Genomic DNA, 14,119 nt, shown 5'->3' with positions numbered 1-14,119 from the left:
TACCTAATATATGATAGTGGTAAAGTTTCCTACCTTTTCTGAGTTTTCATTTTCTCACATATAAAATAAGGAATTTAATTTGAAGACTGTTCCACATTCTGATGTTAACGTAATTCTGTGATTCTAAAAAGTAAGCTCCTGAAAAAGGATAGGGGCCCCTAAGATCTGTTGACAGAAAATTATTATTTTCCAGGTTTCCTTTGCCAGGGACTATTCACCCAACGTGTACATGTCAGTTCCTGGCTTGATCAGAGCTGCCATATTACCTACTGTTAAGAAGACCTCTCCACTGCCTCCCCGATTTCTGCCATTTGTCCTAGAGGCTGAACTGCTTTCATTTCCCACCCACTTCTGAGTTTGATTTAGGAGCCAAAGGCTACAGACCAAACGTTTGTGTCTCTCCAAAATTCATAGGCTGAAACCTAATCACCAATGTGATGCTACTGAGGTGAGGTCTCGGGGAAGTGATTAGGTTTGGATGAGGTCATCAGAGTGAAGTCTCCATGATGGAAGTGGTGTCCAGAAAAGGGGATGCTGAGAGCTTTCTCTCCACATGTGAGGATGTAGTAAGAAGGATGTCTGTAAACCAGGGAGCCAGCCCTCACCGAAACTTTACCATGATGATCCCCTAATCTTGGACTTCTAGTCTCTAGACGTGGGAGAAATGTTTGTTGGTTAAACCACCCAGCTGGTGGTAGTTTGTTACAACAGCCCAAACCAACGAAGACACTAAGAAGGGGAAGGAATTTGGAGGAGCCTCCATAATGTATCAAAAATGAATTAAATAACAAAAATTACAAAAATGCCCAAACTACAGAGATTCAGGGGAAGAGGGCAAGGTGGTCTGTGTTCCCTAGAAAAGAAGGTGCACAAGCCATCTTCACATTTGTGACCATCAATATTAGCCTTGGTGATCATCTTTATCTATTTATTGAACATTTTAAAAAGGTTATAAACACTAATCTCAGGAGAAACAGTATTACGTAGGAAAATAAAAATTTAAATATTTAAGGGGCACCTGGGTGGCTCAGTCAGTTAATCAGACCCCTGATTTCGGCTCAGGTTATGATCTCACAGTTCCTGAGACTGAGACCTATGCTGGGCTCGTGCTGACAGAGCAGAGCGTGCTTGGGATTCTCTCTCTCTCTCTCTCTCTCTCTCTCTCTCTCTCTCTGTCCCTCCCCCATGCCACTCTCTTTTCTCTCTCAAAATAAATAAAGAAAATAAAGAAAAATCAATTAAAATAAAATACTTAAGAAAGAACAACAGTAATCTTAACACAATCATACAATCATAAGGGTTTTTTTTAGGACTACATAAAAAACACGTATGTCAGAAATTGCCTGTCAGCATAACATGTAAGTAAAACAGAAGAACATCTAGGGGCACCTGGGTGGCTCATTTGGTTGAGCAGCAAGCTCTTGATTTCAGCTCAGGTCATGATCTCACGGCTCACGTTGGGCTCCCTGCTGTCAGACCCTGCTTGCTATTCTCTGTCCCCCTCTTTCTCTGCCCCTCCCCTGCTTGTACATGCGTGCTCTCGCTCTCTCTCTCTAAATAAACTTAAAAAAAGAACATATAAAATCCCATTTTCTCTTCTCTGTATTCTATATCTACATATACTCCACGGTATGTTCAAACTGTAGGCTCCGCAGTGATCAGAATGTTGATAGTAACGGGCAATACTGTCATGTTTGGGTGCTTGAATGATTTTACACATACATTTCATCTGAGTATCTCCCATAGTTACAGTCCCTGCTGTATGCATAGATTGCTGTATCCGATAGCATATAGCAAGCATCTTCGACAAATGCACTGCACATCACTTTTGAACTACAAAAAAAAAAACAACAAAAAAAAAACAGTTTTGTAGATGCGGTCTTCCTACTGTTCATTGTCTGGAAAGTAGGAAGTCTTTTGCTTCTATACTAATTGATGCTTGTGAACTGTGCTTTACTTTGCTATTCTGTATTCTAGAACACCCAATTCTATGATGACAATAACCTGTAGCCCACAGTTGAGATGGGAGAAAATGTAAGCAGATGGGACACATCTGTTAATCATAAACATTTCTTCATTAGTGTCACCATCAGATTTATGTGTACCGTGTTTTTGTGAAAGGCTCTGACAGTGATCATATTTAATCTGTATTTTAAACAATCAAGCCACTGGCCATTTTTCATAGAGGTGGATCGATATGGACATGTAATACATATGCATTTTGGGCGGGGGGGAGGTCATGGTGGCTCCCTGATGTTAATCATGCAAGGTCAGTCACATCGAAATTCTTCCAACAGGGTGCTAAGTACATATTACCTATTCACCTAGCACTGGGATATGGGAAGATGGCATAGGATTGGTGGAATCAAGCAGTGGTGAGGTAAAAGAAACAGAGGTACTAGATCCAGCCATGCCACTTACTTTGGTGACCCTGCACAATCCTGTACCCCAAACCCATCTATGAAAGAAGTCGAAGACCATGGGATACAGGGATGAAATTCTATGCAAATGCCTATGGTAGAACTCAAAATGTGGTAATACAAGTAAACCAAATTATTACAAATGATTATACTCCAAAATATCAATGTTCCCCAGTGAAAAATGTATTATTCAGTTCGAAACTTTGACTTACCATTGAGAAGATTCAAATTACAGGAAAAAAGAGCTAAAAATATTTTTCTCATTCATTTTTCTGCCTGGATCTCAGCATTTCTTTGAGGATGTGAGTGACTTTGTATGCAGACAAGCATTTTTGAAACTGTTATAGCAATGGGGTAATGAAGACATGCCCATATTCCTATCTCTAGACTAGAAAGACCTGGTCCACGATTCCAGGTTTGCTTCTCCCCACAACTTCTACTGAATGACCCGAGGCAAAGGCCAGGGCATGGGCAAGAGGAGGGCAGGAGGGCTCCGTGAAACCATCACGTGCTGTAAATCCTCCTTACCGCTGGAAGCCACTCTACACAAATACAGTTTAATAGAAACCATTCTTGCAAGTGAAGGACACCGGTCTTGTTTCCTCAGTTATTAATAAAGTAAACACCTCCCTACAAGATGCCTATGCAACCAGAGGAAATAAATCATTCAGCAGTAAAATTATTCTCACATCACGAAGATTCACAAACCAAATAGCATGCCATGTCCAGGAGAGACTAAGATTCACTGAGAATTTCAAAGTCACAACACCTCTGTGTGTATCGTGCCCTTTAGGGCATGACCATGTGGAAAGCTGCAGGGCAACAGGTGGTCACCGATGCCAAGAAGGGCAAGGAAAGACTGGGTAACAGATGATGGAAGGCATTAGTGGACGGACTGTAAAAACAATTTATCAACACTAATGATCAAATTTAATAGAACAAAAACAAGAGTCTGGGGACATGGGAAATTCAACATGACAGTCAGATCGAGGCGACTGAATACAGATCCCAGTTATACATTAGGTTTTGGCTTTTTCTTTCCTGATTTGGAACACGTGTTGCGCTTTGCTTCAGACTGGTGATGGTCAACCCCGGGCACACACTGGAATCACCCGGGGAGCCCCAAATGCAGGGCCCTACCGCAGACCAATTAAATCAGAATCCTGATGTAGATCAGGAAGGTTTTAAAAACTCCCCATGTGACTCTCATGGAGTGAGGGCTCAGACGCTGCATTTAGACCTGTTTTTCAAAACAGCAGCTAGCTCTCTCCCTATTATGTGACAGATTCTCTTTTAAAAAGTCTCCCACTCTGTAGAAGAAAGTAGTTACAGATCCCCAATGCCCAAGGCAATGCTGAAGTTGAACCAAGGGCATCCCGAACCCAGGACATTTGCAAAAACAAATAAAAGTAAATTGTATCCTCAATGTGCCTGTAAATTCTTAGGAATATCTAAGACTCTGTTGAGGCCAGAGCTTAGATTTTATATTGTGTTCTCTGAAGTAACATTAACACAAGTATCAGGAGCCCCAAACTATTTTCCATGAAAAATTAAGATTTCTAGAGATTAATCAAAGATGACAGGATAGTGTCATTTTTAGGAGGCAGCTAATGCATTGTGGAAAATGCCAATTAAAAATGTCTGTCTCATCAATTACCATACACAGACCATCTTGATGGAGTTAAATACCAAACAGCCGCTAAGTAAGAAAAATAATTTTCAGTCTCTCACGTCAAGATTCTAAAAGAACTAGGAAGTGGGATATAAAGGAAGAAGCAAAGTCAAATAGTGACGATCAGCGTTGAGCACAGTTCTCATGGGCTGCAACATCTCTTACAGTAGCGAGTACAAACTTATAGAGAGAAGAAAATGGTGAAGATGAATTTGGTGCATGCAATCTCAGTCCTCTGCTTACATTCCTCCTTCCTGGCCAGGGATGTTCTCGCAGGGAGAGTAGCAGATGAGAAAACAATGACATCAAGGCAGAAGGGTGAGGAATCACGCAGAGGGTCCAAGACTATTGAGGAATCCTCCAGAACGTATTCCCCAGTTGTCACCATGTTGTTGAATACGGGGAGAGGACGTTTGGCCATCTTCCATTTTCCCCAGAAGTGGAGGAATAAAAACGAGCATTTATTTCACTTGTGATGACACAAAGGTAAGAGGGATTTCAAAGTTATAGAGTGTCATGCAAATGTGACATGGCACAGTCACTGTGACACTGAAGAAGAGGGAAGAGAGGAGGAGAGGTCATACGCACAGAGGAAAGGTCGGCATGCGTGAAGTGGAAGCCATGATGGAATGGAACAGATACACAAAGGGGTTAAATCATGAAGTTAGCTCAGCAGCAAACTAAAATGAGTATATAATTAATCAAACCAAAACAAAGTCAACTACAGGATCCATAAGGAAAGAGGGGTGGGCGGGAATCAACACTAGTCCCAGTAAAGAGTGAGCATCCTGCAGATCGGTGCATAAAAAGAAGAAACAAGAATGAAATTGGAGAATGCCACAGGTTAAGGGAATCAAACTCAGAGCCTAAAGAAGCGGGTGGCATTCTGGTTAGAGGGGACAAGTCACTTAATCCCACGCATTCTCTCAGAATTCCCACGACCGTGGACAAATCCATGAAACTATCTGCCACGCAAAATACGTATGGGGGAATTTGAAGGATTGGAAAACAAGACACACAAATTATGACTACGCTAAAAACGTATACTTAAATACTTAAAAGTAGAAGATATGTTGTTAATTTCTAAGCTGCGGCTTTTCCCCTTGTGGAAATTCAAATTATAAAAAGGCCTACAAGCGTGTGTGTGCACTCGCACATGTAAGCGATGCTCTGGGTATTTCTCCAGAGGAAGGGTAGGGAAGAGCTCTATATCTGGTACTTTAATATCCTGCTCTGAAAGTACTTTGACAACCAGATCTTCAAAGGAAGATGGCTAAGCAGAAGCGAAGGGAAAAAAACAGAAAAATTTTTTAAAGGTCTGCAAAGAACAGTTCGGTTATCTAGAATTCTCAGTAATCTGGTAACTTATTAATAAAGAAGGAAAGGAACAGAGACAACTCAGGGCATCAACCTTCTATTAGCAACGTGACACTGACCCGGACCCCCGGGCCCCTTCCCAGGGGGCGTGTACTCCTGCCTCTGGAGGAGACAGAGAGTTACCATACCTGCAACCAGAGCCTGTCGCCCGCCACAGTCCGGCCGATGGCACTGCACTGGAAGGTGGCAAACTGGCCGGCATTGACTTCCACGTTCTGAATCCGCAGGAAGTGGGGAGTTCGGGCTACATGAACAGAGAGAATTAAAGGCATTAAAAGAGGACATTTGTAACTTATCTGTGACTTTTTGAATCTATTTGCAATTTTGGGCCTTCCCATTTTGTTTACCTTTGAAAACATACGGCTTTTGCTTATAAGAATGCTTTTGAGATTTCATTATGATTGTAAAGGGTATCATGGAAGGTTTTGGTGTGCTCTGAAAGAACAGAGAAGCCAAGCATTCTGGGATAGAACCAAGAAGACAGAGGATATTTTATTGTTCCTGCTGTGCAAATTATCATAACTCAGCAGTCTTCTTGTAATAACAAATCTGTATTAATAAAGATTACACTGAAGCCTAGTTGATGTTTTGAACAAAAACATATTAGATATTTATACTAGCAACATGAAAAGAACAGTAAGAAGTTAAATGATGTTGTCAAGGAAACTTTTTATGCCGAGTACAAAGCTGTGCGTAATATATATATTTAATACAACTAATTGGTATGCAGTATTCCCTATGTAATACTTCCCAACTACCAAAAATACTATCCCCATAGACGGACTCTGTGGAATTAGGTTGGGACTGCCACAGCATGGCAGTTTCTGCTGATTCTTACTCCCAATTCAAGAGAAAAGAATGATTCCAAATGCTAAACAACGTCAAGTCTCATACAGTGTCCATGGGGGACAGCCCTCTGAATAAAGGATAATTCTATTTGATCTGAGAAGCCCAGACCAAATTTCTGCAACACACTCAACGCATGTGTTAAGGAACTGCAATGACAGGCCAGGAATTGCATTTTATGGTATCTTCTATTTTTGTTAGGAAAAAGTCTCTTATCACAGCAATGACAGTATAAAAGCAAGGGTCTGGGAAGGGGGAGGTTAGGGGGTAGAAAAGGAAGAGAACAGGATGCTGGTATTTCTGGGAGGGATGGATAAATATTCTGGACAATAACCAGAATAAACTTATTATGCCAGCTTTTCCCCATTGTCAATGTGTCTTTAGGCCATGTGTAGACACATTCAAAGAGTCGTGCCCCACTACTGAGAGCCCAAACGTGATAAACTAGCACTAATATTAGCCTGTGCAGAACAAAATTAAGAATGGAAGTGGGTTACTACTCAAGAACAAAGAGAAATGCATTTTAATATCAATAACGCACAGGAAAAAGCCCATTTTACTAATGTGGAGGCCACCAGTAATTCGAAAACTGCATTCATGCTGCTTAGCATGCAAAATGTCCTAAATAACTTCTTAAAGAGCAGTATAACCATGGGTCATTGTTTCTAATACAAATACATTAATTTAACGTCCTCTGACCTATTTTTCACTACCTTAAATTATCCTTGGCCAAGAATAACACGATGCCATGGTTTTTAAAGACCTCTGTAAAAAGTCCCTAAGACAAATTTCTCTTCTAGTCTCTGTTCCCAAAAAGCTGAAAGAACTTTGTTTTTAGCAAATGGAAAAAGGTAACACGTTTTGAGCATCACGGACCAGAACATTTCCCACTGAATATGCATAAGCGTTCCGTGAGGTAGGTATTCTTTTCCATTTTGCAGATGGGAGATCTCATGGGTACTTGCCTACCGAGTGTCAGAACCAGAGCGCGAACAGTTCCAAAGCCCACGCACAGCCCACTATGGCATTGCCTCTGCGAGCCTCCCACCTGCGTCTGCGTCCCCCATGCTCTTCCACTGAGAGTGCCTCCCTGCCTCACTTTGACACGTTGGCTTCTTTCATATTATTTAAATTGAGTTTGTATTATTCAGTGAAACTGAATTTACATTCTTTAAAATTGTTTACGTGCGGGGCGCCAGGATGGCTCAGTCAGTTAAGCATGCAACTCTCGGTTTTGGCTCAGTCACGATCTCACAGTTCATGAGTTTGAGCCCCGTGTCGGGCATGGCGCTGACAGCGTGGAACCTGTTTGCAGTTCTCTCTCCCTTCCTCTCTGCCCCTCCCCTATTTTCTCTCTCTCTTTCTCTCAAAATAAATAAACTTTAAAACATAAAAACATAAAATAAAATTATTTACTTGCAATTTCAACTTCTGTAGAATTCTTCTCTCCCAACCTCACCTCTGACACAAACGAACAAACTTTGCTACACAAAATTATAACAATTATTTTCGATTTACCTACATTAGCGGTTCCCAATATTAACAGGGATCATTAAGAATTTGAGATCTGACTAAATTAATAGGACTACATTGAAAGCCAGAAAGCTCTTTGCTTGTCAAGAAATCATATAAGCAAATGGAATATTCTACTTCGAAGCCAACACAACACATCCATTATGGTACATCTGTCATCACCTGGAAACTTTTTGAACTGTTTTTCGCCTGTAAAATAATTCTAAGCACATTGCCCCTAGCTACATGGACATCAAACTACACCACGTACAAAGCATTCAAAAAAAAGAAGAAAAATATGGAAGTAGTAACTCCTCTGTTCGCTGGTGTGTGTAGAGCAGATTTTAGCTACTTCACAGGCTTTCGAAGGTAGCTCATCGGAAAAGGTTATGCTTTGCAGCCTTTAATCACACACACACACACACACACACACACACACACACACACACACACACACACAACTGCCCTGCCCTGCTGGCTCCTGAGGGAGCTGTTAGATCCATTTCCTGTCAACCTTCCCGAGAAGTTGGTGGAGCCCTTTGTTCAAGGGGTCTGCCAGCCACAGAGCCTCGGCCTGTCTATAGAAACTGCTCTCCTCAGTTTATCAGCAGGCCCCTAAGAGGCCCAACAGCCTTCTTTCCTTCCTCTTCCTGACTCGTCTCCCAAGGGAAAATGCTTTCCGCCACAGTGATTTTTTTCCAAAACTCCCTCAAAAAACTTTCAAAATTCTACTTTCAAAACCCTTTTCCTTCAGCTTTTTCCTTTGTTCATTCTTCTTTGGGCTCTACCCTAAATGTCGATTTGTCTCAGATTTAGAACTCTGCTCACTCCCCTTTTCCGAGCGTATGTACTGGTAGGTGCCCCCTGCTCCAACAGAGTTAACGTGAGGCTTTTCAAAACGAGGAACCTGTGACCAGATCACTGAGCTACACTCCTGTTAGCCACAGAGAAAAGTTCTTCATTTTGGGGAGTCTGGGAGCCACTCCAGTTAATTGGGTGCCCCCACAAGGGCAGACAGGCCCCTCCAGAGTCAAACCTGACCACACCCCAGACAGAGGGCATCCACACCAAGGAAAACAACAACAGCCATGTACTCCCCCTCGGTCAGCTGAGTGTTGGAGCCAGATCCACTGATGGGGTCACACCAACATGAAAGCTCACAAGCCACGTGTGCACAGAGGCTAAGAAATACTACAGGGAACTACTGTCCTAGGAACAGATTGTGTGTGTGTGTGTGTGTGTGTGTGTGTGTGTGTGTGTGTGTGTTTTAAATCAGAACCTTCAGTCCAGTGACTGAAAAACTGGGTCACAGGAGACGTAGGGGCAATTGAGAATGATAGCTGACTTCTGATTTTATGAGATGGACCCAGTATGCAGAAACTCTGGACAGCCATGCTCCCTAAGAGTAAAGAAGAGTTTTCTAACACTGAGACTGACAGAACATGGTATGAGCTGGCTAGTGTGGGAGCCATATGTGGAGACAGAGTTTGCAGTTGGCTGGGCAGAGAGGTAGGTAGACTGGGCACCCCGTTTGCGACTGGCGTCTTACAGTCGCCATTGTAACCTCTTCCCCCATTGCCCTAGTAGCGCTTCACCTGCAACAATGGGGACCTTGCTTTCTTTGTCCTTGGATATTTTGGGTATGAGGGCTGCATCTTCTGCGCCCTCGTTGGAGACAACAACTCTTGCGTCCATGGATAAACTGTAAACAGGGCTTATGGTTTGAATCATATTTAGAATGAGTATACTCCCTGAATCTGGGTTAGAATCCCAGGCTTCCTTATTTGGAAGGTGCCTCTTGGGCTGGAAGTTCTTCTGTCCAGTTTTGGTTTTGGCCTCTCTCCTCTTCCTATTTGATCCCTCCTCTCACTGGAATTGCTCAGTCAGCTGACATGCCCCTTTTCAAATCTCTGATGCCTACATGCCCCACCAGTGTGGGGCTCACTCTGTCTGCTTCCTTTCTTGTGGGCATGCCTTTACGAAGGATAATTTAGAACTGTGATGGCTCCTTTGAGAAAATCTCCCAAGCTGGCTCCCACATACACTGAGCATCCCCACTTTCATATTCCTGTGGATTGTTAAAGACAGATTACGTTGCACATTCGGATAGCAGGACGTCTCACTAATATTGCCCTCTCCTGTCCCTCTCATGGTCTCCTACTCTGCTCACCTTTTGCTGCAGGCCAGTGTGGTAAGTTGGGTCCCTAAGGTAAGGTTTTTGAGTGTGTTGCCATCTTTCACAATAATTTGCATTAAAGGGATACTACACCTGAACTGCTCTTCTGTAGTTTTACCCCCCACCCCCTTGGTTAAGCCTAGGATCAGTTTCAAGCCTGTCCTGAAAGTCTGCGAAGTATTTTGAGTATCATCGCTGGTATATCCTTGCATGGGTAAGCTACTAAAAATTAAACATTTAAAATGTCCATTACAAAATCTCCATGTGTTACTTGTATATGTCCTAGACTTTGGATTCTCACCCTGCACCCTACCTATGACTCCTTCCTCTCTCCTTTTTGTCCCTCCCCACTCCCCAATGCCTCCAAATTTCTCCAAATCTTTCTGGTTTTTCTTATGCACTACAAGTGAGTGCACTACAATTTCTCAACCAGAAGGGCCAGTCAAGGTGTGTGGGACCAACAGAGCCCACTGCCCACTTTTTAAAAAAAATTTTTTCTTGTTTTATTTATTTTTGAGCAAGAAAGAGAGATAGACAGCAAGCAGGGGAGAGGCAGAAAGAGAGGGAGACGGAATCTGAAGCAGGCTCCAGGCTCTGAGCCATCTGCACAGAACCTGATGCGGGGCTAAAACTAACAAGCCGTGAGATTACGACCTAAGCTGAAGTCAGACGCTTAACCGACTGAGCTACCCAGGCACCCCATCACCACCCACTTTTCCTCCTACAGATGTAGAAATGCAAGGAAGAGTCTCTTTCACATAGTAACGTTTCTCTTCCTGCTATAATCATTACAGATTTTCAGCCCTTCAAAGGCTTCTATACCTTCTGAGTGGTGCAAGGGGAAAGATAAAATACACTCAGTTTGAATATACATTTAGTTTGAAGAGTAGGTTTCCCATGAACTAAAATAATTTTCAGAGAATGAATTTCAAATCCTGAAATTTTGAATTTTATTCCTTATTTAGCATGGCAGGAGAGTTCTTCTGGAACACCAAGGGTGGGATATCATACAGTTTTCTTTTTCCTTTTTTAAACACATGTTTCCAAACTGCCTGAGAAATAATATAACTCATTCTTCCCCAAATCTGAATGGCCTCCAAAAACACCTAACCTGGACCAACTTAATTTACATATTCTGCCTCCTAATATGGCTAATATATTTAAAGAATGTCCAATATATTGGCAATCAATTCAATTTCTTCCTAGGATTTGTGATTTAAATAACTTATTTTTCACTTTTAGGAAATATTTTGGACAATAAATATTAAAAATAGAGAAGTATTTAATTTTTTAATCGTACATAAATTTATCTCTAAGAAGCAACTTTTAAAATATGCATGCGTTTCTGCACACTAGTGTTTTGTTTTTGTTTTTGTTTTTTTAATATAACGTGTCCAGTAACTTGTTGAGGAGACATATAGCATGTTGACCTAAAGCCTGGGCAATCTGAGGAAGGCTGGAAACTGACCTTTGATTGACCCAGGCTAAGAGTGAATTCAGGAAGGTTCATAAAGATTATTTATTGCACTGGGGAAAAAGACAAATTAAAAGCCAAATCATGAGAACGGTTAAAAATGGGGTAGGAGTGGTGAGGGGGTTAAATGAAAGTTAAAAAAAAAAAATTCCATTGGAACCAAAAAGGAAGCTTCTAGCACCTGATAGAATCCTGGGAGCATATTATGAGCAGCTATGTTATTCATGGGTTGCTCTGAGGTCTCTGGTGGGAACTCTGGCTTTGCATTTCACTATCAGAACAACCCCTTGCCATTATGAAAACTGAACTCCATCTAATATGGTCTATTGGTCTCTTTCTCCCCTTTTGAAGTAACCATACACTTAAAAAATTAACAAAACGTCATCAGCATTTTCCCTTGTTAAATATTCATCTAAAACTATTTGAAATTCTGCCTGGTATACATCAATCGTTCTCAAATGGGGCAATCCCCACCCCCCACCTGCCAGGGAACATCTGATAATGTCCAGAGACATTATGTTTGTCACAACAGAGATCAAAATGGTAGGGATACTACTGGTATCTAGTGAAAAGAGGCCATGGATGGTGTTAAACATCCTGTAATGCACAAAACAACCCCCGCAAAAAAGGTCAATATTGACCACAAGGTCAATATGGTCAAGGCTGAGAAGTCCTGATACATACGGCCCAGACAGACAAAAGTTTACTGGATCATCCTGTGCTGTTGAACATTTTGGTTTCCTATACATAATGCCAAGATAAAACTTTTCATAATTAAATCATCATGTATACTTTCTGTTTCTCCCTGAGCATAAATTTTTAGAAACTGAATTTAATAAGACAAAAGAAATGCAGTTTAAAAAGGCTTTTGACACAAATTGCCAAACTGCTTTCCTTAAAGCATATACCAATTTGCATCTCTACCCAGAAGGGTACACAAAAGTGCTCTTTTCGCCGCCCCCTCAAAAATACTAAGTGTTAGTTTCTGTAATCTGTCTTGAGAAACTTATGAACTATATGTACTCTGCTCTATCAGTTAACTGCATAATAATAATCTGAATATCACAATTGTCACTAGTTCTGCCACTGATCTGTTCATCCACTGGAAGTCCACACTTGGAAACCTACTTTCCTAAGGGCCCTGTTTCCAGCAATGGCTAACTGAACCAAAAACAAAAACACAGAAAAACTCATTTATCAATACAATCTGCTAATACTTACTGCCTCCAGTGGGCTGTTTGTTAGGATATAACTTACATTTTTAATTTGGGGGCCAAAGATATATGATCTTTGGATCAAAGGTTATCACTTTTCCTTTAGAATTGGTTTGGTCTTCAAAACAGCTTTCTGAAAGACTGCCAGTGCATATTACTCACATGGTGAGGTTAAAAGTCCAAGGAATTTATGCCTCTGTGCAAACTGTATTTTGGGAGGGCCCTTCTCTGGAATGGGTTGACTGTCTTTAGTTTGGGAAAGAGCATTGCTTGGTTGAGAAAAGGACTGCCAGAAAAAATAATCTGGCTAAGATAATAAAAGCCACAACTCAAATGGAAACCAGATGAACACATGCAAACTCATTAAGCATAAACACTTTTATAAGAAACTTATCCTTCTCAGATTAAACATAATTAATTGACCTAAGTGGAAGATAGTAACTCATCCAACAGGGTGCACAAGACAAAGGAACTGCGGAATTCTATTTTCCAGATCAGTTCTTCCAAGAACATGAAAGTCAAAATTTCTAATAATGGCATTTTTAATTTTTTCAATAAATGTTAAAGGCCTATATAATATTTCCAAAGTTTTAAGATGTCTGGATTCTCCCTGTCCAGAGATATGAATTCTAGAACTGTTTTCGATTGGGAAGGCCAATCTTTCTTAAGATTTGCATTTATGCCATGTGTGTTCAAGCCTTCAAGCATCATTATTTTAGCCCCTTATTACCTCTGAACAGAAGCAAAAGTTCTTCAACCCAAGCCTTAATGGACACACACACACACACACACACACACACAAAATTTTTAAAACAGGGATTTTATTTTTAAAAAGTACCTATTACATAAGGTTGGGGAAAAGATTAAACAAGATGATGCCAGGAAGGTATTCTGTGTGCCTGGTGCCCTCAAAAATGTTCATTACTGTTTAAAATAACTAATCTACCACTGGAAACTGGAAAAGATCTCAAGAAAAAAAGTCTCTGCAGCCAGAAAAGTTTTGCTCCCATGCTGAGCTGTATGCTCTGAATCCTGCCAAACTATCTTAATTGTAACACCAGGTATAGCACCATTAGAGTAGAAATTTTCAATGGATCCCATATTCAAAAAGAAAAATTCTCTCTCTCTCTCCAAATTTATAGGCCCATTCGTCTCCCGGATACCCTTTCAAAATGCTATGCCAGCTTTCTTCTAAAATCTGCAGGATTTCCAGAAACGAAATATCTTCCATGAATATCAAACAGGAGTTTTACCACAACTCTCCTATTTTCTCATCTCTGCCATATTCTGTTGTTTATTATTAAGAAAGCAGTTTTTAAAAGAACAGAGGTTTTCATGTATTAATCGACCTCAAATCAGCCTTTGATCCCAAAGCCAGAAATTATTGACCAAGATGCAACTCTTTTTGTAGATGTTTCATATTATTGA

The 14,119-nt window shown here is 41.0% G+C and overlaps 1 protein-coding gene across 5 annotated transcripts in view; it reads right to left on the bottom strand.

Moving 5' to 3' along the window:
• Positions 1 to 14,119, bottom strand: part of PTPRM (protein tyrosine phosphatase receptor type M) — a 795,639-nt gene that overhangs the window by 439,975 nt on the left and 341,545 nt on the right. For all 5 annotated transcript variants that reach the window (XM_058692682.1, XM_058692677.1, XM_058692679.1 and 2 more), the window contains exon 5: positions 5,598 to 5,713. In XM_058692682.1, coding sequence (XP_058548665.1) covers positions 5,598 to 5,713 — 116 coding nt within the window. The remainder of the gene's footprint in view (positions 1 to 5,597; positions 5,714 to 14,119) is intronic.

Source organism: Neofelis nebulosa, chromosome 11, assembly GCF_028018385.1.
Source record: "Neofelis nebulosa isolate mNeoNeb1 chromosome 11, mNeoNeb1.pri, whole genome shotgun sequence".
Taxonomy (NCBI): Eukaryota; Metazoa; Chordata; class Mammalia; order Carnivora; family Felidae; genus Neofelis; species Neofelis nebulosa.
This window is presented reverse-complemented; position numbering and strand designations above follow the sequence as displayed.